The sequence below is a fragment of the Colletotrichum fructicola genome, assembly GCF_000319635.2.
Source record: "Colletotrichum fructicola Nara gc5 chromosome Unknown KSG_Nara_v1_contig01, whole genome shotgun sequence".
Lineage (NCBI taxonomy): Eukaryota > Fungi > Ascomycota > Sordariomycetes > Glomerellales > Glomerellaceae > Colletotrichum > Colletotrichum fructicola.
Genome location: NW_027094051.1, coordinates 820851 through 842815, shown reverse-complemented (window position 1 = coordinate 842815; position 21965 = coordinate 820851). Strand labels below are relative to the sequence as shown.

At 52.2% G+C, this 21965-nt stretch overlaps 6 protein-coding genes across 6 annotated transcripts; 2 read left to right on the top strand and 4 right to left on the bottom strand.

Moving 5' to 3' along the window:
- Nucleotides 1-1205: 1205 nt before the first annotated feature.
- CGGC5_v000254 (WSC domain-containing protein) lies at nucleotides 1206-3482 on the top strand (the record flags this gene model as incomplete). The annotated part of the gene is made up of 1 exon (XM_032036812.1): nucleotides 1206-3482. One exon carries the CDS (start codon nucleotides 1206-1208, stop codon nucleotides 3480-3482), a length of 2277 nt encoding a protein of 758 aa, XP_031884193.1.
- Nucleotides 3483-3750: 268 nt separating this feature from the next.
- CGGC5_v000253 (Satratoxin biosynthesis SC1 cluster protein 4) lies at nucleotides 3751-5404 on the bottom strand (the record flags this gene model as incomplete). The annotated part of the gene is made up of 8 exons (XM_066150650.1): nucleotides 3751-4153; nucleotides 4223-4318; nucleotides 4388-4764; nucleotides 4821-4894; nucleotides 4950-4983; nucleotides 5098-5117; nucleotides 5209-5257; nucleotides 5303-5404. 8 exons carry the CDS (start codon nucleotides 5402-5404, stop codon nucleotides 3751-3753), a joined length of 1155 nt encoding a protein of 384 aa, XP_066009897.1.
- A 1917-nt stretch (nucleotides 5405-7321) lies between these two features.
- Nucleotides 7322-9012, top strand: CGGC5_v000252 (Bifunctional solanapyrone synthase; the record flags this gene model as incomplete). Its single annotated transcript, XM_032036810.1, has 3 exons — nucleotides 7322-7417; nucleotides 7523-7787; nucleotides 7838-9012. 3 exons carry the CDS (start codon nucleotides 7322-7324, stop codon nucleotides 9010-9012), a joined length of 1536 nt encoding a protein of 511 aa, XP_031884195.1.
- Nucleotides 9013-12933: 3921 nt separating this feature from the next.
- CGGC5_v000251 (Isocitrate dehydrogenase [NAD] subunit 1) lies at nucleotides 12934-14436 on the bottom strand (the record flags this gene model as incomplete). Its single annotated transcript, XM_032036809.1, has 3 exons — nucleotides 12934-13018; nucleotides 13071-14080; nucleotides 14404-14436. The coding sequence occupies 3 exons, from the start codon at nucleotides 14434-14436 to the stop codon at nucleotides 12934-12936; spliced, it is 1128 nt and encodes a 375-aa protein (XP_031884196.1).
- A 1658-nt stretch (nucleotides 14437-16094) lies between these two features.
- On the bottom strand, nucleotides 16095-18041 carry CGGC5_v000250 (1-phosphatidylinositol 4,5-bisphosphate phosphodiesterase 1; the record flags this gene model as incomplete). The annotated part of the gene is made up of 1 exon (XM_032036807.1): nucleotides 16095-18041. One exon carries the CDS (start codon nucleotides 18039-18041, stop codon nucleotides 16095-16097), a length of 1947 nt encoding a protein of 648 aa, XP_031884366.1.
- Nucleotides 18042-18641: 600 nt separating this feature from the next.
- CGGC5_v000249 (putative transporter) lies at nucleotides 18642-20338 on the bottom strand (the record flags this gene model as incomplete). Its single annotated transcript, XM_032036806.1, has 5 exons — nucleotides 18642-19238; nucleotides 19294-19683; nucleotides 19739-19922; nucleotides 19973-20059; nucleotides 20112-20338. 5 exons carry the CDS (start codon nucleotides 20336-20338, stop codon nucleotides 18642-18644), a joined length of 1485 nt encoding a protein of 494 aa, XP_031884365.1.
- Between the last annotated feature and the right edge of the window lie 1627 nt (nucleotides 20339-21965).

The window sequence follows — 21965 nt, the reverse complement described above, 5'->3', positions numbered from 1 at the left end:
AACATCCCACCGGGTCTATCACACAACTTTATTCCATAATCTACACCACAACACAAACGTTGAACGTTTATCAAATACCATCACCATGCGTTTCCAATTCGTTTTCGCTCTTCTGGCCACCTACGCTGCCTCTGTCATGGCTGGTGCCTGCGAGGACTGCCAGAGGACTTGCCCCAAGCCTAGTGAGGATGAGTGCAGTAAGTCAACATCCGCAATTGTCAGATGAATAATAACTGATCACTGCGTTTCCGTAGACACTCTCTGCGCTCCCATCTGCAACGGAAAGCGATTCGTCGCATAAGTAGCGCTGTGCATATGATTTTGGGGGCGTTGGACGGAAGATAGTATAGTAGCAAATACATATATCTTACTTCCAAACTGGACCATTGGTGACTGATGGTGTTGTGAGGAATATTGCGGTTTTGTCAGGCGCTCAGCAGGCAAAACGTGATCGCGTGCGCACCTATGCAAACAAGAAAACGACCGATCCATTGTATTGGTCCGGTCATACAAAACGAGGTTGCTCTGGGATTTCCCGGCTTGGACTCACAGTTCAGCAAGTCCCAGTCCCCGGTTTGACGATCAATTGCCGGGTGGTCAAAAGGATGACGCTGAGTAGCTTCGGCGCCAAGATATTGTGGCAGCTGATGATAGCTGAAAATTAAACTAGCGGAGGCCTTCTACCAGAAGAGGAGCGTGGAGATGACCACGAGAAATGTTTTACTCCAATTCAACTCTTAGCTTGATCAGCTGAATAAAGTGTGGCTTCAGAACCTAATGTGTGCTGCCCCTATTCTAGCCTGGAATAGGCCCAAACCCCTCCGCATTGGTAAAGAGGCGTCGATTTTGCTCCTGGGAGCCGTTTGGCTGGCTGTTAGCGCAAAGAGCTACCAGACGATTGGGTCAGAAAGGCAAAAGCCGTCATCGTGACTATTGGGACTAGAGTCAAAACAAGCTTATTCTAATAAACTGGTCTGGTACCCTGAATCTCACAGTCACTTCTCCAGGCAATTCAAAATGCAATCCATCTGCCGGTGTATGAGCTCTTTCAAGGGCTGACGATTCCCCTTCCTTGTCCCATATCATTCATTCTATTGCAAGCTTTCAGCACGACATAGTTTGAGGTTCCATCATCCTCGCCCTATTCTACAGTTCTTCAACTCTGTCTCTGCTATCCCGGCTCTTCCGCACTCAGGGAATCGATCATGGGCCAAGGCTACAGCTATCAATCATGCTATACGGACTTAATCCATGGACAGCGTACGCTGGGAGCCGCTACCTTGGTCGCCAATGATATGACCATCGAAAAGTGCAGCAGCTTCTGCTCCAACTACAAGTACTTCGGAGTCGAGTACGCAAAGGAATGCTGGTGCGGCAACACCATTCAGGAAAATCAGGTTATCGCAGTTTCAACAGAATGCAGTTGGCCTTGCAGCGGCTCATCCTTGGAGACCTGCGGTGCTGCCAGCCGCATCAGCGTCTACGAGCGTTGGTTGTACTTCCCTGCCACCCACGCGACCCTTGCCGACACACCTTATGTTGGCTGTTTCGCCGATGGCAACACCCGCGTGCTTCCTAGCAAGCAATTCACCTCCGACTCCATGACAGCAGCAGCGTGCGCTGCCAACTGCGCCGGGTACACGTACTTCGGCACACAATGGTCTCGGGAATGCTGGTGTGGCAACACCCTCCCGACTGTCAGCGCTCCGGATGCGGACTGCTCAATGACTTGCACTGGATCTAGCTCCGAGACCTGTGGAGGCAGCTTGAGACTGAGCGTCTATGGGCCTAATACCAAAGCTGTATACAATCCTGGAAGCACTTCCAACACGGGCACCACCACATCTCCTGCTACCGTGTCCAACTTCGCCTACCAGGGTTGCTACACCGACAATGTCCCCCAACGTGTACTGTCAGGGGCAGTCAAGTTTGATGGCGCCATGACCCTGGAGATGTGTGCCTCTTTCTGCAGCTCCTCGAACTACGGAGTCTTCGGCGTCGAGTACTCTGGAGAGTGCTACTGCGGAAACTCCTTGGACACCGCCAGCAAAAAGGTGGCCGAGACTGAGTGCACGATGAAGTGCAAGGGTAACAACGCCGAGCTATGCGGCGACGGAAATCGTCTCAATGTCTTTGCCCTTCCCTCCGGATCCATCACAGCTACCTCCAACCCAACTGGCAGCACAAACGGTTTTTGGTATCAGTCATGCTGGAACGACAACATCAACGGCCGTTCCTTGAAGGAGAACATCTTGTTTGCCGACGACATGACGGTCGAGAAATGCTCAAATTTCTGTAAGGGTTATCAGTACTTTGGTCTCGAGTACGGCGGCGAGTGCTACTGCGGCAATACTCTCGGAGGCACGAAGGCTCCAGAGGCAGACTGCAGTCAACATTGCAAGGGAGATGGTACGCAGTTCTGCGGCAACGGCAACAGACTCAGTTTGTACAGCATCAATCCGCCCGCCGGAACCTGCAACGCGAACTTTCACGGAGATTTGACTTCATTCTCTGTGTCGATCGGGACCGACAACGACTTGAAGCCCTGGGTCCACGAGACAGGTGGTGCTGCCATCTCCTACGTCACCGGGGACCAGAACGCTCTCTCGTACCAGGCCGCATTTGGGGCTTCGGTGAGCAGCTCCGACAACCTTTGGCAAGCCTTCAATGTCATACAAGGGGCCGTCTACGAGGTCTCTGTCAGATTCAAGGTTGGCGGCTCCCTCGGCAGCATTTCGGCTTCTCTGCAGGTTGGGAATCCAGGTGTCGGCCTCAGCGACGTTGCAAGCGATACACAGATCGTCCTCGCCAATACTGCCAGCTCGAATGATGGTGTTTGGCAGACCATGAAGGTGACGTTCACGCCTCGTTTCAATGTTGCGAAAGTGTATCTCAAGGCTTCCATGGCTTCCGGTGCGGGCAGCTCGTCATATGTCGTATGGGACAGCGTCACATTCAAGCAAACATCCGCTTCGACATACAGCGCTGCCTCTACCAACGGACAGATGTTCGTCGACTACCGATCGGGGGTAGTACAGTATGCTTCCTGGGTCAGCCCGGGAACTGACGACATAGTTGCACCCGCGGCAACAAAGCCCACGATCAAGGAGATGGCCACCTCCGGGTACAACAACGCCGCTGGATCGCGCCACGTTTACATGGGTGACTCCAATGATGCACCTGCGACCGGACCAGCTTGGCGTTTGGCAGGTCTCTTGAGCGGGAACCCGACAGCGAAGTCCGTGATGCGGACTCATTTCAGGTCAACTAACAGCAACAACTGTTTCATGCAGATGCTGAGTCTCGGTCAGCTTATTGGGATAATGATGCTTGATGGCTGTCCCGGTCAGTGGCAGACATTCGAGTCGGTTCCATTCTATCCTGCTGAGGATCATTGGTGGCAAATGTCTATCGAATGCTACAACCAGGGCCACGATGCGTCGGCTTGGGTGGATAGTGTCGAGCTTCGCCAATCTTCATAATTGAATGTCTTGCGCGAGTTTGTGAATGGCGGTAGTGTTAGTGGCATTAGGAAAATACTGTTTTGTAATACGACGATTTCTCTTCTGGCTGATACGTCCTCAAATACACTCCTCTCTGGTATTCGAATGCTAAACCGTTTTGTGTCTATACGAGCGGAAGTTCTTGGTATTTGCTGCTTTTATATGCTAGGATCTCTATGCGGGAAATATGATCGATCGAAAACCGCCGGAACTCCGCCATACGTCTTCAGGCGATCAATTCGAATGCTCACGGCGGCCTTTTCTTTTTAAAGCTGACCTCCACGGTGACAGTCCTGGTCTGGATGATCGCGTTGCTCAGATTGATGGCCTGTTCTGCGGAAACATCGTCATGATAAGATGGAGTATCTTTGGAAGCAGGGGTATTTCGTGAGGCCGAACGATCACCTCCTCCCCTTTCCATATCGAACGCTTCACCATCGTCCTCGTTGGGCTGTGGGTGCCCGTTGCGATTCCGTCTGCCATTCGAGCCACCAATGGTCATGCGGCTGATGTTTGTGCTGCCTGTGACACTCTTCTTGCTTCCCTTTGCGTATGTGCTTTCGCCGATTATCTTTGGGGCGACGTGCCGGAAGAACTTTCGAAGAGTCGGGAGAGCAGCGCAGATAATGAGAAGATTTGCTTCGACAATGCTGCGAGAAAGAGCACGTTAGCGGTAAAAAACCATAGAAGTCCGAACTGGGACGCTATCGTCTACTTACATCCAGAGACTAGCATAGGAGATGGCCCAGGTTTGATCCAGACTGGTTAGCATGGCGGGAAGCAGCGAAACCCGGATGAGAGAAGTAACAACAGTTCTTCAGAAGTCAGAGGAGTCAGTCTTCTCTTTGGGTCCCGTTACAGGGAGAGATTTTTGTTGTGCTTACAGAGACCCGACTGCGAATATGAAGAATAATCCGATCTTCTGCCGGCGTGGTATTTGCAGCTTCACCACGATCGGAATCGGCAACGAGAAAATCATGACGTCGGACACAATATTGGCGACGGCTGTCGCAATGTAGATTGCCGGGCGGTCGATGCATGTTCCTTCGGTAATGGTCACGTCCCAACTCATCGCTATTGGATCACACGCAAAGATGAGAGCAAAGAAAAGAGCAGCGCTGTAGCTTATGATGACACCCAGCGTGATCCATACCGCCCACTTGAACCATCTTTGAGGCGATAGTCGCATGTAAAAGATTAGAAGGGATACTTTGGCGAAGCTTCCGCAGATAGTGTAGATAGGGGCGGCGAGGAAGACGTCCTAAATTTGATGACATGTCAGCAGTTGTCGTCTTCTGCTGATCCTTGGCCATTTACCATCATGAAGATGTGGAACTTCTCTATTGGAATCTCCCAGGCGTGGACTCCGCCAGCACCCACTGCGAACATGTCTGTTTAAATCATCGTCAGTATCAGAGAGACTTCATCAATATTGAGCAGACCTACGTGTACACAATGCGATAGTCGTTATTGACGTGAGCTGAAGTCACGTCAGCATGATGCAACCATCACAAGATGCCGGTACTTGGCGAGGCACAGCTCGCTTATGCCTGCAGTGCGATGTGATCTGGAATTCCAGACTGTTGGGACTTACCCAAGCCAAAAGGAGAAATACTACCGAGCATTAAGTCAGCATAGATAACGCACTGTTGTCCTGTAGCATACTTGGGAGGAGGGGGTTAGAGTGAGGTGGTTCTCAGCTTACAATCGTCAAGTTGCAGGCGGCCGACAAGGAATGCTTTCGTATACAGACGCTGCGCCATGAGCAATGCACTCAGAAAAGATCCCACCCCGCATACCCAAAAAGCCGCCGGAACAGCCTGCCGCTGTGGATGGTCGAAGTTGACCACGTAGCCTTCCGGCGCTGGAAGCAGCGTGACTACGCCATTGACCACGGGCATCGTGGACACGGAGTGGTGTTGCGTCCTTCGATTTCGATGGGATATGGACGACTTATTATGAAGTTGAGGAGATCACACCGACCCGAGTCGACGGAAAAGGAGTGGACCGTCGCTTTCCAGAAAAATGGTCCCCGAGCGGTAAACGCGAGAGAAGGGTGCTTGGAAGAGTGCCGGTTATGTATGGAAGAACTTAAACAGCAGTCGGGCTAAAGGAAACCTTCGTCCTTGCTTCTGACAGTTTGAGTTCCATTTCGACGATGCATGTCCTGTGCTGATAGCCTGATTCATACGACGCGTTTCCTGACTGGCCTCAATGGGAGTCCCTGCATTGTAGCTTCCTGGTTGAACCCTAAAAACGCGACTTTCCGTGGTTTTGAACCCAGAATGGAGTTCTCTTCTCCGTGAATCTCTACCTTACCGATGGAGAGAAGCTTCCTACATGAGAGACTGCCTGGCTGAAGCAGTTGGAACACCGCCTACCTAGCGCTCTATCAAAATCTGGACATGGCCGTCTTTTGCGAGGCCAACCCATCAGACTATGGAGACGCTACTTTTCTCATGCGAGAAAGTTGGCTTTGTATCTTATTGTTTACTTATCTGCCCATACTACAGTGGCAACCTTGCGCAACATTCGCTCATTGGATCCAGTATCTCGGGATGGCCAGCTGACTATGCGGCCTTTCCAAAAGACCGAATGGACGAAAGCGAAACACGACAGGCTCTGTACGGTGATGTGGCCTTCTTGTAGAGCGTAGAGGGCTAATGTCCCCGGGCCATTAGTTGCCAGCTGTGCAGCAGCATTACACGTGCATCTTCAGACGAGATGCAGAACAAAACTCTACAGTACCAGGGCTGACTGCCAGAGTCATCAGAAATGGGAGAGGAACACAGGAAATAGGCCCCAACATAAACTTGCAGCTTATCCTCTGGGCCTACTGAAGATTTTTGTCCATCACTCCCCCCTCAAGCAGGTCGCTTGCGTACGGCGGTAGGGCTTCGGCAGCCCCTTGTCGTTGAACCTTGGCCACGGAAGCATGCGTCCATTTTAGCTTCGGCGGAACTCTCTTTTGCGGCCCCAAGCTGGGGAATGTTGGCGCGTTGTTACTCTGACTTTGGCCTGCATCGGCCGTTGCAGGGGCGTACCCCGGCCACCTAGAGCACCAACATGATAGGTACAGCGTGCGGCACGGTCAGTCGAGCTCCATTTAGGTGCTAGAAACACGAATACACCATTCGTTGCTTCGGACTTCTTTCCCCATGTTCCCTAACCCCCCATCTGGCCGATGTGGCGATGCAGGGCGCAGACTGGGTCTTTCAACGATGAGGCCAGACGTACTTAAACGACATTGATCACCACTTATTCAACACCTAGGGCTTCCTGTGAAAACCCTTGATTGGACTTATTGGCCGGACTAGGGACAAGGTCAGCCACTTCCCCATGTCCGGGACCCTAGGTTTGTTTCGATGCAAGTGAGTCTACCAACGCAGCTCGACCACTCCCACGTCCAGGCGTTCAGCAATGTCGTATCAATAAAGCTGCGCAACCCGAGAAGATTGCTCTGTTGAAGCTCCCGATGTCACCCTACTGCGCAGGTCTTTTGAACCCCTCCTGCAATGCATCTTGACGGGCTAGTGCTCCGGTGCTAGGTCTCACAGGGGTCCACGGCACACCAGCTGCATAGGATAATGTCTTCCGCGGGTCGGTGAGACGAGGCCAATATAAGAACGAGACCACGGCAATCGGGTGGAATCGGCTACTGTGGCATTCCTCTTCGTTGGTGTGTAACCATATTCTCTCATTCTGCGCACCTCTTCTGGCTTGGTTTTGCGAGGTGCAATTAGTGATCGCACACCTAAAGTATCTTGCCCGGGCAGTCAATTCCACCAAAGCCATCCCGCCGGGCCAAAGCCGAAACCATGAAGTCAACCAGCGCGAGTCTCGCGTTGGGCGCTGCAGCTTCGTGTGCCTCGACTGTCTTGGCACAGCAGACCTACCTTGATTCGACGGCATGCGTGAGTCGTTGTCCCTTTTCTCCAGGTCTTGGCGGTTTCCATTTTTCCCTACTTTGGTGATGTGGGATGCTTCAAGTGTATATAGACTAATCATACTGTGGTCAGTGCTTGAAACTGAGCAAGACGACCGGTCTGGCTGACAAGGTGTTCTTCCCTGACTCGACCGACTATACGGATCGTATGAGTACATACTGGTCCGTCAGTGCAGCTCTCAACCCGTGGTGCATCGCTCAGCCATCGACTGCCGAGGATGTGTCCGCCATTATCAAGACTTTGGTCGCCAACGACTGCACGTTTGGCGTTCGCGGTGGGGGCCACGGAGCCTTTGCTGGGTCGAACAGCGTTGAGGATGGTGTGACCATCGACTTTGGTACGTCGTCTCTTCATCGCATTATGAAACTTCACATTGACGGTTCCGAGGGTACATGAACGGCACCACCTACAACCCGGACACCAAGCTCGCCTCCATCCAGCCCGGCGGCCATTGGCAAACCGTCTACGACACCCTCGCACCTCACGGCGTCGTCGTCACCGGCGGCCGAGCTGGAACTGTAGGCACCGGTGGCTTCATTACCGGTGGCGGCAACTCCTTTCACTCGGCATCTCACGGCATGGCCGCCGACAACGTCGCAAATTTCGAGGTCGTCCTCGCGGACGGCTCCATCGTCAACGCCAACGCGACCTCCAACCCCGACCTCTGGCAGGGTCTAAAGGGCAGCGGCGCCAACCTTGGCCTCGTCACCCGCTTCGACATGTACGCCATCGAGTTCCCCGACCCCACGAACCCCGTCATCTGGGGCGGCAACATCTTCTACGACCTCAGCTCTGGCCCGAAGGTCGTCGATGCGCTGGTCGACTTCACGGAGAACGTCTACAAGGACGAGAACAGCTCGTCCATCATGTACTGGGTGTACCTTCCCTCGGCCGGCGGTATGTTCCTCAACGCCGCGATCGAGAACGCCTTGGGTAAGGTCAGACCCCCGGCGTTTGATGGGTACTTCGCCGCCGGGAATATCACGCAGGACACCACCAAGTTCGATCTCATGTCCAACGTTTCCAATGAGCTCGGCCAAGGTCAGCCTCCTGGTTTCCGAAACGCCTGGTTCACCTTGGCCTTTGACAATGACGCCCGCATCATCAACTACGCAGCTGACAAGCATTACACACTCGTTGTGGATCTGGAGGCGGCTGTTGGCGTCGAGTCCGGCTTCAACACCCTGTGCATGTTTCAACCGATCACCAAGTCTATCGTTGAGAAGGGCGTCCAGAACGGAGGCAACATCATGGGCCTGGATCACTACATCCAGAGGGGTAACGGCATCATGTTCCTGCTCACATTCGCCATCAACGGTGCTGACAAGGAGGCCATTGCATTCCCTTTGATCAAGGCTTACATTGACGATGTGGAGGCTCAGGCGGTCTCTCTGGGTGTCGCATGGGAGTGGAAGTATCTCAACTATGCCCACAAGATGCAAGATGTCATTTCAACCTTTGGAGAGGCCGCTATTTCTAAGCTCAAGGCTGCGTCTGCCAAGTACGACCCGAGTGGTGTTTTCCAGAACCTCCGTCGTTCAGGGTTCAAGATACCTGTCTGAAAAGTTTGGGCTATCAAGATCTAACCAACGATATTCATGACCATTCACATGACACGTAATGTTCAAGCCACATAAACTAATGAAACACGAGAATTCACGCATATTATCTGTGCTTCAACGACAGTACAATTAAATTGCCACGGAAGTTACTCATGGCTTCAACAAATTTTAAGTTCCTTTCCAGGCAATCTAGGAGTGAGCTGAATACTTGAGCGCCGTGATCAGTCACGGTTTTTTCTTGCTCGTCTCGCGGGTATTCTTAGATGAGGGTTTCGAAAACAACCAGCTACCTACGACCAAGAATCAGTGATAAATCGCAACGGTACTTCCCAGCTACGAGGCAACTTACTGGCTCCGTGTAGTTAGAATTTCAGCACATCTGATGAAACACTAGCTTGTTATGTCGTCAAATGGCATCGGGATCTCTTTGGGCTTGGCCTGTCTGTCATCTTCACCCATTGAGTATTTCAGTGTTTGTATTTGTGTATTTCAAGCGAAGAGATATCAATTTAATTGGGACACAAACTTTTGTTTTCCATAGAGGGCTGGGCTTTCTTCATTCCCATGGCCAAACGGACTGGCTTCATCTCAATCCGGCCCAAACACAAATCAGGAGGACAATTGCCGTCTTTTCCGTCTTTCAATTGCCATTCCGTACCCTTTTATAACAGTCAGCCAACCCTTGAACACTAGAAAGAGTATTAGTAAATAAAAAAACATAACGCCGTGCCAAATCATGCAGCATTCATCAAATGTATACGTCAATCCAGATGCGTGCTGAGGCTCTTCCCAGCTTTGGGCTTCACCTCGATTGTGGGTCTAAAGAATGCTGTGACTGATTCGTCTTAACAAAGCTGTCATTCTCTATCACGGCTGTCCTGCAGGTATTAGGTATCTCGCATGTCATTCTCCTGCAAGCGGCAGGACGGATCAAACTCCGACTTGCTATTAACAACAAGACCAGCAAGAGCCACCAAGCGGCATCTGGACCATCATTGGGATCTAAAAACTGGCAAATCGTAGAAACATTGCCTGGCCAGGTTTCAGCGACCAAATACCACCATCAAATATATAGTCAACCAGTGAGTAAACCCCACATCGCCTGGGCGTGACAGGCAAGAAGAGTTAAGAACGTTCAGTGCACTGGTGAATGACTGGTGAACCTCCCCATGTCACCAATACTGCGTTGCCGTCGTACATCAACCTTCAGCGTCTCAATCCTTGGAATATTTGAATGCTTGATTTGCAGTATTCATCTCTGATTACTTAGCGAGCGAAACGAGCGCAGTATGTGCTAAGATGAATCTGCCAGCCGCGGAAAGAAGTCATACCATTATGAAAAATGACGATATGGACAAAGGATTTTAACAGATAGCTTCAATTCGCCACCTCATTCCATTTAAGGACAGAATCAGGTTACAATCTGCTGGACTTTATACTTGCAGCTTGGATGGCTCGTGCCTGGGTTCGAAACTCATTACTCTTGGCGGCTTACCGCGTCATAGGAAGAGATGCCAGTGAATTATAAAAGCATTAGAAGCCGTCTAAACACTATTAACAACCCATAAATGTCGCTATGTGCTGCTGCTTGCTTAGTACAACAGTAAGAATCACCTGATAAGACTGCCTTGCAAGCATCACTTATGCATTAGATGCCGCCTCGTCTAAGGCACCTTTTAGCATAAGGGCTGCCGCCCATATATAGGTCACTCTTCCCCGTTCCCTCTGTCTCATAATTATTTGCGCATAATCGTTCCTCAAAAGCGAGGCGTGCGTGGCTTGGAGTTGGAACTCACACGTATTAGCGAAAGGACCTACGCCTCATCGCTCTCAATCCCAGGTAGAGCTTAGGTGACAAACATGATTGATAACATGATGCAATTTGCTTCGCTAGGCTTCAGAGATCCGCGGAAACACTTAATTTATAGTCCAGCAGCAGTTTTGACAATGCCCCGTAAGTGATAGCATGCGTGATTGCTAGAGGTAAGGCTTCCCAGTTGTGAATAATTCTGGGATATCTCCTAATTTTGCAAATGTGACACTGATCTTATGAGATATTTATCCTCTACCGTTTTGGACCATGAAACTATTCAGCCGTATTGAGTTAAAGTATTCATCCTTCGTTTGTGAGTGATGCGTTCGCAGCAGCTGCAAAGAACACCACATCTCGCACTTGCGAGGATGTAAAAAGCGAAAGGAACATTGAAGACAGTGACCGCCAACTTTGATCATTGCTACCTGACCACGTTCTACGTCTTGTGACACTCTTAATATATCTTGTTAAGAAAGAGAGAAGCAACAGAACCATGGTAACCTTCCATTTCACAAGTTCCACGCCCGGAGATTTCTTCCCCTGACCCTAAACTTGTCTTCGCACGCGTTATTTAAGCTTCAACTGACTTCCACGTGATGACCTCTCCGTCCCGTATCTCGGTCGTCCTGTAAGTATTGTTAGACGTACTTGGCCTCATAATCTGCTGTCATAAATGTGTCATGACCGAGGTAAGGTCATGCAAGTACCGCTGCCAATAGGCCAGCTAGACGAATTCACTGTTCCCATGGAATTGAAGATAGCCATCAGGCGACTTCCTGATTGGCTGAGTTGAGCACGAGGCATGCTGCAAGCACCTCCTCAAATATATACTCAGGCGCGAGCCGGCAATGAACCACGGTACATACACCAACCCGACCTGCTCTTCATGCAATAGCGCACCGCAGTATATATATCATGTCACAATAGCACACTGCGTGCGTCGTAATGAATATACGCCAATCGAACATGGCGGCGTCGTGCGATTTCTAGGAGTTGTGCAAACGCCGACCGAGTGCTTCGTCACGACGTGCGTGAGACGTCCTTGACGTCTAATTCCAACAAATATTCATCTCAAATAAGTAGTCATTCTTCGACGTCTTCATCTTCAAGTTATTCTCTTTAACGATGGCATTATTTGTGTTCTAGATAACTATTGCCTGACACTGGTTACTGGTTTCAAGACCATCCATTGATGTGATCTGTCCGGGCACTAATGTCAATCGCAAACCTCCGAAACAGGAGAGTTACATGTTCTCGGATCGGTCCGTCGAGAGTAAAACAGACAGAAAGTCTTGTTTTTTTATATCCAACTCTTTCCAGCATTGAAGTCTTCAGCAACCGCAACTCTTCAACACCAACCGCCCCACAATTCCTTCCTTCTCCGATTCTTCAACTCGGCCGTTCCGATTTACCCCGAGACAAAAACTCGGCCAGCCGAGCCAACCCCTCGGATTGCCGACGTTACCCGAGCACACAACCCGCACGCGAACCACCCCTCCGAGCCGAAACAGCCTCCCACAAGCGTGTCCAATCCGAAGACGGTGGTTCGCTGGAACAGACGAGGCTGAAGTGGTTCGGGGCATTTTTGGAACGGGCTTCTCGGCACGAGGCTATCGTTTTACCCCACGGGCCATGGCTGGCGAAACGCCATCGGGGGAATTCGTCATGGGGCGGAAAGGCTATGCCGTGACCAGGAACGCTTGCCTCAGTTCGCTCACAATGCGCATATAATAAATCTTGGGTGCCCAGAGTTGAAGACGGAAAAAGGGAATTCATATGCTTTACGTGACTCCTATGCTACGTACAACTTGGTACAACTACAATCTTCCCGCCGAGACCTCCCCCCTTCCCACCGGGCTCCCCAGTGTCCAAAAAAACAGAGAAAATTCTAACAGTTGTTCACCATCCTCCGCTTTTATGCAATTCGACTGCGTGGGTTGGTATCTATCTCCCGTCGCCCCCAAGTCGCGCCTCTTGTTTATAGAAACGGACCAACGTCTAATGTCGCAGGGAAAGGTCTTTGAGTTCGAGGAAAAAAAGGTCGGCGCCGAGGTGTAGGTTGTTGTGTGTGTTATTGTGTCTATAGCTACACATTATGGTGGGGCAATTTACAAGGTGTCCATCTTGTCGAGGATGGCCTTGGTGAACTGGTGGGTGGTGGCATCACCGCCCATGTCGCGGGTGCGGACCTTGCTGCGGGGTTGTTAGCTGGGAGTTGAGCCAGACAAGGGAGATTGGGACTTACCCGTCGGCAATGACGCCGTAGATGGCCTGGGAGATGCGGTTGGCGTGGTCGTCGAGACCAAGGTGACGGAGGAGCATGGAGCCGGACAGGATCAGGGCGGTGGGGTTGGCCTGGTCCTTGCCCTTGATGTCGAGACCGACGTGACGGCAACCGGGCTCGAAGACGGCGACGTCGCGGCCCATGTTGCAGCCGGGGACGATACCGGCACCACCGACGAGGGCGGCGCCAATGTTGGACAGAATGCCACCGTACAGGTTAGGCATGACCATGACGTCGAACTGCTGGGGGCGGGAGACGGCCTGCATGGAGGCGTTGTCGACAATCATGTCGTTGACCTCGAGGGTGGGGTAGTCGTTGGCGACGCGGTGGAAGGTGGAGCGGAAGAGACCGTCGGCCAGCTTCATGATGTTGGCCTTGTGGATGCAGGTAACCTTCTTGCGGTTGTTGGCAAGGGCGAAGTTGAAGGCGAACTTGGCGATGCGCTCAGACTTGGCGCGGGTGATGATCTTGAGGGACTCGACGACACCGGGGACGGACTGGTGCTCGAGGCCAGAGTACTCACCCTCGGTGTTCTCACGGATGATGGCGAGGTCGACGTTCTCGTGGCGGGTCTGGTAGCCGGGGATGTTCTTGATGAGGGAGATGGAGGCGTAGATGTCGAGCTCCTGGCGCATGGCGACGTTGAAGGACTGGTGGCCGGAACGCTCGATGGGGGTGTGGAGGATACCCTTGAGGCCGAGCTTGTTGCGGCGGAGGGAGGCGACGGACTCGCGGAAGAGGTCCTCAGTCTTCTCGGGGGAGGTGGTGTTGAGGCCGGAAACCTCGACCTGCTCCCACTCGATGGGGACGTTGTCGGCTTTGAAGATGGTCTTGACGCTCTCGGCGACCTCGGCACCGATACCGTCACCGGGGATCAGGGTGACCGTGTACTTTCCGCCGAACTTGGTGGGCTTGAAGATGTCAGAGCCGACCGTGGCGTAGGCGCGCGCGGGCTGCGCGGTGCGCAGAATCTGGAGGGCAGCGGGTTAGCCATGTCTGTCTGTGTGTTGATATGTTGGTTATGTGGCAGTGGGGAGCCGAGCTGTTGGAGCCTGTGATGTGTGTGTATGTGCATATTGGCGTCTTGGTCTGTCTGCCTTCTCCCGTGCGTATTCCCAGCTGATTCTCTTGCGCATGGCGTTATCGTGACATGGCGATGGTGCCGTGTTGTTGTCCTTTCTTCCCCTCCAACATCGGCCCGCGCTACACACAACCGGCCGAAAAAAACACTACACCACACACGGACAAACCAGGCCTCGGCTCAATGGGGCGCCAATTGGGTCTCTTCACGTACCTGCGCAGTGCGGGCGGATCCTCGGGAAAGCATCGTGGGCGGTCGTGTGGTGCTTGGTGAGGGTATTCGGAGGGGAGAGGGTCGAACGTCAAAAAAATGGTTCGGAGGTCGGAGGAAGGAGAGGTGGTGTTTAGGTCTGGTCTGGTCCTATCTGCGAAAGGGAAGGAGTAGGAAAAAAAGAGTGGGATTTCTCGAGGTTGGCTCCTGCTTGTCCAGAGTTTGGTCTACTTGCCTGGGTCAAATGCCGCACTGCAATGCCACTGCCTGCCACAAAAACTGCGCTGCAGGTGCCACCCGACCTGGACGGGCTTGCCTTCAGTGCCTTGAGGACCTGCACCTGCCTGGCTGCGACTGCCTTCCGTCAGTGGCGGCCGCTTTCAGCGCTGTGAGTGGCTGAAACCGTGAAAAAGCCCCGCTTCTTTTTTTCCGGACGGTCGGAACAATGGAGGATGACATCCGCGGGAAAGAGCGACTGCGCTGCGACAGAGGGAAGAGCCTTCACTGAATTCTCGGGAAGGGAAGGAACCAGACGTGGGGCATTAATCCCGCTTTGGGACTAGCCGGTGTCGACACTTCCTTCTCGGCTGAGCTCCGGATGTGGAGGGGAAGAGCGATTGTCGCTATCACGTGTCCTCCCATCGTCTGTTCTTTCTTTCTTAGTCGCTGCTTCTGAACTCAATTGGCTCGTTTGAAACACGTGGTAAACAATTTTGCGCTGCTGTGCTCATTGGGCCTCGACATCTAATCTGATTGCATTGCATCGCGATGGCCTCCTTGAGGTCGACATCTCCATCTCCAGCATCCGCCACTCATGCCGGACACTGGCTTCCCCGCCATCCCGCTTCTCCACTCTGTTCTGAGACCGCCAAGTCGGTCTTAGTAACCCCAGCACGTAATTGCGATAATTGCGACACCATTTCGGCCGAGCTTTCGAGTTCATCAACACCAATGAGCCACCCATCGTTGCAGATTGAACAAATAGCTGTGAGTACCTTGAAGCTTAGTGTAGATTTGTTCTCTTTTCTTTTCAAAGTAAATAAGAAAGAGAGAAAAAAAAACAAGCCTATTATATTCACGGTTCAAAAGTGGAAAGGAAAATACCAAAAAACTGTGATTGTCGCTTTCCACTGTCCCACAGCTATGTCGCAACCCGTCGCACTGTAAAAGGAGATATGCGGCACCTCTCGGCTGCTGAACATGCTATTCAATAATAGATCGCCGAGATTTTCTATGCCTGTGCGGCTACATTTCCCGTTTACTCAAGTACGCATGAGATAGAAACGATGATGACGATGATAACAACAGTAATAGCGATGATGACGACAACATTCATAATAACGATAACAACAATCACGACGATAATAATGAAATATCTTTAAACATTTGTTCCTGGCAGCTTGCTTGTTTCATGTTGATTGAGCGGTATCACGTCACAACTGTTTTGGACGCATGTGAGCCTCTGTCTTCAACAAACACTTCATGGAATAATTAGTAAGTCCAGCTACGAGTTGATATTGTCCCTGGCTTTATGCTGATGTTCTACAGTCCATTCGTGAAGAAGCGTCCCTAGATAAGTCAGCGAAACCGGAGCTTGGAGATTTGTTAGTCGAGACTTTTCAGGGGTATCAACACGCGAGACAACCAGCCACCGAACCGCAATTAAAATTAATCATGTATTACCACAACGAATACTATGGCAATGCGGCTTCCTTGAGCTCCGTCTTGATCAGCAGAATACCGTTCGTGGGCATACCGCTCTTGCCCAACACCCTGATGAAACGGTATCCAAGCCTCAGCCTATCCAGCCGGACACATGCCCACGCAGTCATGACATCCGGCCCAATCACGTCGTTCATGACCACGAAGGACAGGAACGCCAATTTGGGCACGACGCCTTCCACATTGAGGAACTCAATCACCTCGCCGCCAAAGTCTGGGCTGGTGCCCCTGCTCTTGCTCGTCTGGCCGCTGTATCCGACCTGCTTCACCTGCTCTCCGCCTGTCCCCTCGCTGACTATCGCCGCCAACGCATCCGGCTCCGTGTGTAGGCCGACCTTGACGTACGGGATGAACTTGGCAGGATCGTCGTCTCTGTTCAACAGAGGAAGATTCTGCGCCGCGAGCACCGTAACAGCGATCCGATCGAGCGTCTTGCCGACAATCTTTGATCCAAACTCTTCCTCTTCCCACTCGTTGCCATTCGCACCATCATGCTGACGGTAGCCCTCCGGCTTCAGCACATAGCCATCAGACCCCGCGAACATGCCCTCATTCAAGATCATGCCCACATCCCACGACTGCCAATTCAGCGCAACAACCTGCACACCCGCCCTCCAAAATGCGACAGGATCGAAGTTGGACGAGTCCACGCGCATACCATGCGGATACGTACGCATCAGGAACGCGCGGTTGTGCATGAACAACGCCCGCGGCATCCGCCTCTGGATCGCAAAGGCCGCCTTCTCGGACAGCGAGAAGATGTGGTTCGGCATCGAGGCCTCGAGCTGCTCGAACGACTTGAACGTGATGCCGCGCGTGTGGATGCCCAGACGGCTCAGCCGCGACGTGACCTTGGGCGGCTTGACCTTCTTCGTCTTGCGCTCGTTGCCCTCCGTGACGACCTCGAACATGCTGCTGTCGTCGTCCAGACTTTCGGCGGCGGTGGTGCTTTCGGCGTCGTCCTTCTCGTCTTCGGGCACATACTTGACCTTGACCAGAATCTTTTTGCGCAGCTGATCCGGCGATGGCAGGGCCTCCGGCGTACCCGTGGGTGCGGGCAGGAGGTATTCTCCCCACAGCTCTTCCATGATGTCGACCATGGCGCTTTGTTGGAGAGGCGTGCAGTGTACCTCCAAGCTGACGATGAGTGGCAGGTCTGAGGTGGCGAAGGCGTAGTCCCTGACGACTCGACAGACGTCGCGGAAGAGGACCTCCTTCGTCATGGTGAAGCCGTGGAGAACGCGGGGCTCTGCTTGGATGATGTCCGACAGCCTTTCGTCGACAGTTCTCCCATCTGGATCGACAGGCTCGAACTTGTTCATCATCCACCGGCCGACCTTCATAACCATTCGATCTCTGAAACCAATACTTTGAGGTGCGGCGTCCGTGGCAGCAGCTTCTGATTTCTCAGACGTTTCGGTCCCTTCCGAATCGAAGCCGGGTTTGTACTGTTCCTTTCCATCCCACACATCAATCTCGATGCATCTACACCCGCGGAGGAGGACGTCCTTGTACGCATCGGTGCTGGAGTCGCTTGAGAGCTGGTTTCCGGTGAGGTAGGTGTTGTGGCTCGAGCTGATGAAGTAGCTACTCAGCGGCCACGAGAGGTCCTGAGGCGGCGCCACCTCCAACATGTTCCCGCATGGTGAGGACATATACTTGATTAGGTCGAAGATGTCCAGCTCGTCTCTGTCGACGAGATAGCTCGCGGCGCCGTTGGGGTCCTCCGCTTGCACATGCTGCATAAAGACACTGAGCTGATCCCGGGTCCACTTGTCGCTTGAGCCGGCATACTTGTTGAATAACTGGGAGAGGTGACCGAGGATGCTCTCGTCCAGGGTCTCTTGTACGCCGCTGGATTGGTCACTGGAATGGCCTCCGCCAGCTCTGCGTTGCTGCAGTGAAGAGTGGTCCGACATGGCTGACGGCGTGCTGAAGGATGAACACGTACAGAAAAGAGTCTTTGAGCATTATCGCAAGTACACCTGGAGCAACAAGACAGATGCCATTTAAATAGAGTCCGCGATGATTCGCTGTACTGGATCTTGATATAGTCCAGGGGTGTTAAGCCACAGTTTGGACCCCATCGTGCCGGTGGGAGGGCGTTACCATCCTTGGCACACCGGTAAAGATGCCGACTTGGACGCTCCACAGGCCAATCGGCCTCGCCGTTAGCATGGCTTAGCCTTCGAGTAACGTTGTCGGGAGCATCTCCCAATTTGTAGTTCAGACATAGGGCTGGCTCGTAGGAAAACTAGCTTTCGCGACCCGCGGGAAGCAGGAACCTGGCCAGCACAGGTAAAGTTCGGAGCTACAACTAATCAACAAATGCTATTGCTAGGGCTGGCTTTGTTCAGCTGCACCGAGTGGAACGAGCTGTAGCGGGTACTCTACGACAATTGCTAATAAAACCCACAAAATGGGTACGCATCTGGACTTATTTTGCGGACTCTAGGGACGATGCTAAGTCGCTAAGCCCTGACCGCTAAAGACGGCAAATCTAGGCAGAGTCTTGGCTTTCACGTGGTGAAAGGGTTGTACATAGCTCCAGTATCATCCGCCACGGCCCTCAACTTCTTGTTATGCCTCCTCAAGTACGTCTTGGAAGTGAACGCCATACAGAAAGTCAGACCCGCGAACACTATTTGAAGAATCATTGCCATGGTGTATCTAGGCGAGTCGCTGTCCGGGAAGAAGTACGGCGAGATGACGTTGCCCAGATGGCCCATGATATTGACAATGGCGCCGCCGGCAGCGCGCTTCTCGGGTGTCTGGCTGAGCGTTGAAACTGCCCATGTGTAGACTAGTGCGTTTGCTGAGAAGCTGCCCGTTGTGTAGAGAAATGCTGCGGTGTATCGAGCAGGCGTGTTGAGAGTTGCGACCGAGATGACGAAGCCGGTGATGGAGAGACAATTGTTGATCATGATGTGATATCCTCTTTCCTTCTTCCTGTCCGAAGACCACGCCACGCAGAACGAGACGATGGTACCGACGATGTAGGGCGGAGCAGTGAGCACGAGAGCCATGGTGCTGCTGCCGAGACCGAAACCACGGACCATTGTGGGGAAGAAGTTGTTGAATCCATAGGAGGATGTCATGAAGATGTTCATGAAGATCTGCACAATGAGAGAATTAGGGATGATCGAGAGCATGGCTCGGTGATCGACTTACAAAGATGTATGTCTTGACATCCGTCAACGCCAGGCGTAGCCCATGCCATACGGTCGAGTCGGTGGGTTCTTCCACCCGGTCATCCTCGATACGAGCCACTGCGATTCTCCGCATCTCCTCGGTCATCGACCACATCGCACCTCCGGTCTTCGAGTGAGGATAGTTGGGCAAGATGAAGAAGGCAGTCAGTGCAAAGAAGGCGCTAAGTGCTGCTTCCAGTATGAAAAGCCACTTCCAGCCGGCAATACCTGCTGCACCTGACATGCCCGAGAAGACACCAGCGGCGATCAAACCCGAGAAAGCTTGTGCGAGAACAAGGCCAGAGTAGAGGAGTGCGGTACGAAGGGCGAGTTCTCTGCGGGTATACCAACATGACATCAGATAGACAGCCTGCACCAGAGTCAGTACTAAAAGACCAGACAAGTGGTGACTTGTCATGACGTACCCCAGGAAATAGCGGTGCCTCTATGATTCCGAGAACGAACTGAACGGCGAACAGCTCGCCGGGGCTCGACACGCCTGCAGTGGCGGCTGAGACGCCGGACCAGAGAATTGCGCAAACTGGAAGGTAGACAGCTGGGCGAACTCTGGTGATGAGCATGTTTGAAGGCAGCTGCGCGAGCATGTATCTGAGAAGGGTCAGATAAGTTGGCGCGCTGCAGCCATGGTGTTCACTTACCCAACAGTGAGCAGGGCTACCGCGGTGCTGTAGTCAGTGTTTCCTAACTTAAGGGTAGCCTCAAAGTCATCATCAAGACGAGCCTGGCTATTTCTCAAAGTCAGTTTTTCGAAGATCTATACCGGAATATGGCCCATACGCGATGTTGGTCCGGTTCAGGTAGTTGAACATGTAGAGGATCCACAATTGAGGGAGCAAGGTCATGTCCAGCGTCCGGACGATCTTGCTTTGTTTTGCTTCCCAGTCGGGGATGCCCAGCGCTTCAACAGCGTTCCGCACACAAGCTCCTTTTCCGTTCTCGGATTGCTGAGTAGGTACGCTGTGGAGGTTGACAGCTTCGCTAGTGACTTTTTCTGAGGCTCCCATGACGTCTCGGGGATCTTGGCCCGCAGGCGGAGTTGGTGAGTTATCGTTGGCCATCGGAAAGCGCTACAAAGAACACAAACAAACAAGGACAAGACAGAGGGAGAGAGGGAGTAAATGGACGACCGAAAGCCATGAAAGTTGAGCAGTCCATCTTTGCTACCTTTTTAACCTCTCAAATTTTCCCCACACAACCCCAGATTGCCTCCGCACTCGTCTCCGCGTGGTCCATCTGCGTTGGAAGATTTCCATCTCAGATATGAGAATATTATTCGCTTTCAAAACATTGGCGCCTTTGCAGGATTGCTTGGTTTGGCTTGGGACTTTGCGGGGTTTTCCTTGGGTATTCTTGGTACCAACACCAAATTTTCATGGGCACGAAAATTGGGATGACATCACGGCATTGTGAGAACCTCCGTTGCATTCTCGCCCAGGAGTTGACAAGAGTTGGCAAAGGGGTTTGTGGACACGAGCGAGTCTGGGGTGCGGGGTGTTTGCATGGTGTTGTTTGGTCAGCCAAGAGACCAAGACTCTGAAGTCCCAACCAGGGATGATGCCAAGGGGGCAAGGAGCCTCATGTCAGCCGCTGACGTGTAAGGTGCGGTGAAAAGCATCTCCGCAAGAATCGCAATACACTGAATAAGGCACATACGCTGTCAAAAGCAATAAATAAGAGCGTTATCTGGGGATAACGGCAAGCGATGAATGTTTTCTGAGAATACGAATGTGACAGAATACATCTTATCAGAAGAAGCTCAACTTTCGCATTGTACCTACTGCATAAGAGGGAGATGCCCCTGTCCCCTGGCAACTCGCGCCCTCTTCACATATCTCATATGTGGCCAAAAAGGTTTCTCTGTGACCAAGGCCATCCCAGCCTTCGAATATTTCCTCGTGAGAGATACGGCAGTCAAAGAGGTGCGCCTACAGGCGGCAAACTGCGAAGAAGAAAACTTAGAAGGGGAGAAAGATCAGTAGCGTGTCTAGCTGAGGTTTCTTGTGGGTAATTGTTAAATGTTTTTGGGGCCGCTTTCCGTTGGGGCCTGGCGTGTTAGGTGTTAATATCTTTCCTCTTGGCCCTGGGGAAAGTTTCGATGATATCAAAAAGTTATCGGCCGTCTCTTGTCTAACACATAGACAAGGGACATTAGCGAGGAAATAGATATCGTGGATATCGTGTCTCTCTAATTAGATTATGAATTCCTCGGGCTCATAACTTGTCAGCTTAGGTAAGCGTTGGATACGGCACAGAGGAGCATCTGTGGCGCTAGTAGGTGCGGCCCTTCTTCGGAGTCGTGAACGTAGCTAGGTAGCTGCGTTCTTGAAGTCATATACATGTTAGTTGCAATAATTGTCACGGCCCGTCTAGCCACTTTAGAAAAGCCCTCTTGTATTGGTCTCAACTACCCTGACTTGTTCCCGATGTGCAACCGCGTGGACAGAATGCTTTCCTAGATTTTGGCGGGCACGACCAAGCCTGAAACAGCCCTCTCGTCGGCGCAACTGGACATCGTCGGACAAGTGGATGCATGATCGACGCATCCTTTAGGGGCATCCAACCGGGCACTGTGAGGCCATTAATATTTGTGTACTAAAACTTTACGGCTAGGGAAGCTATGACTTACGCATG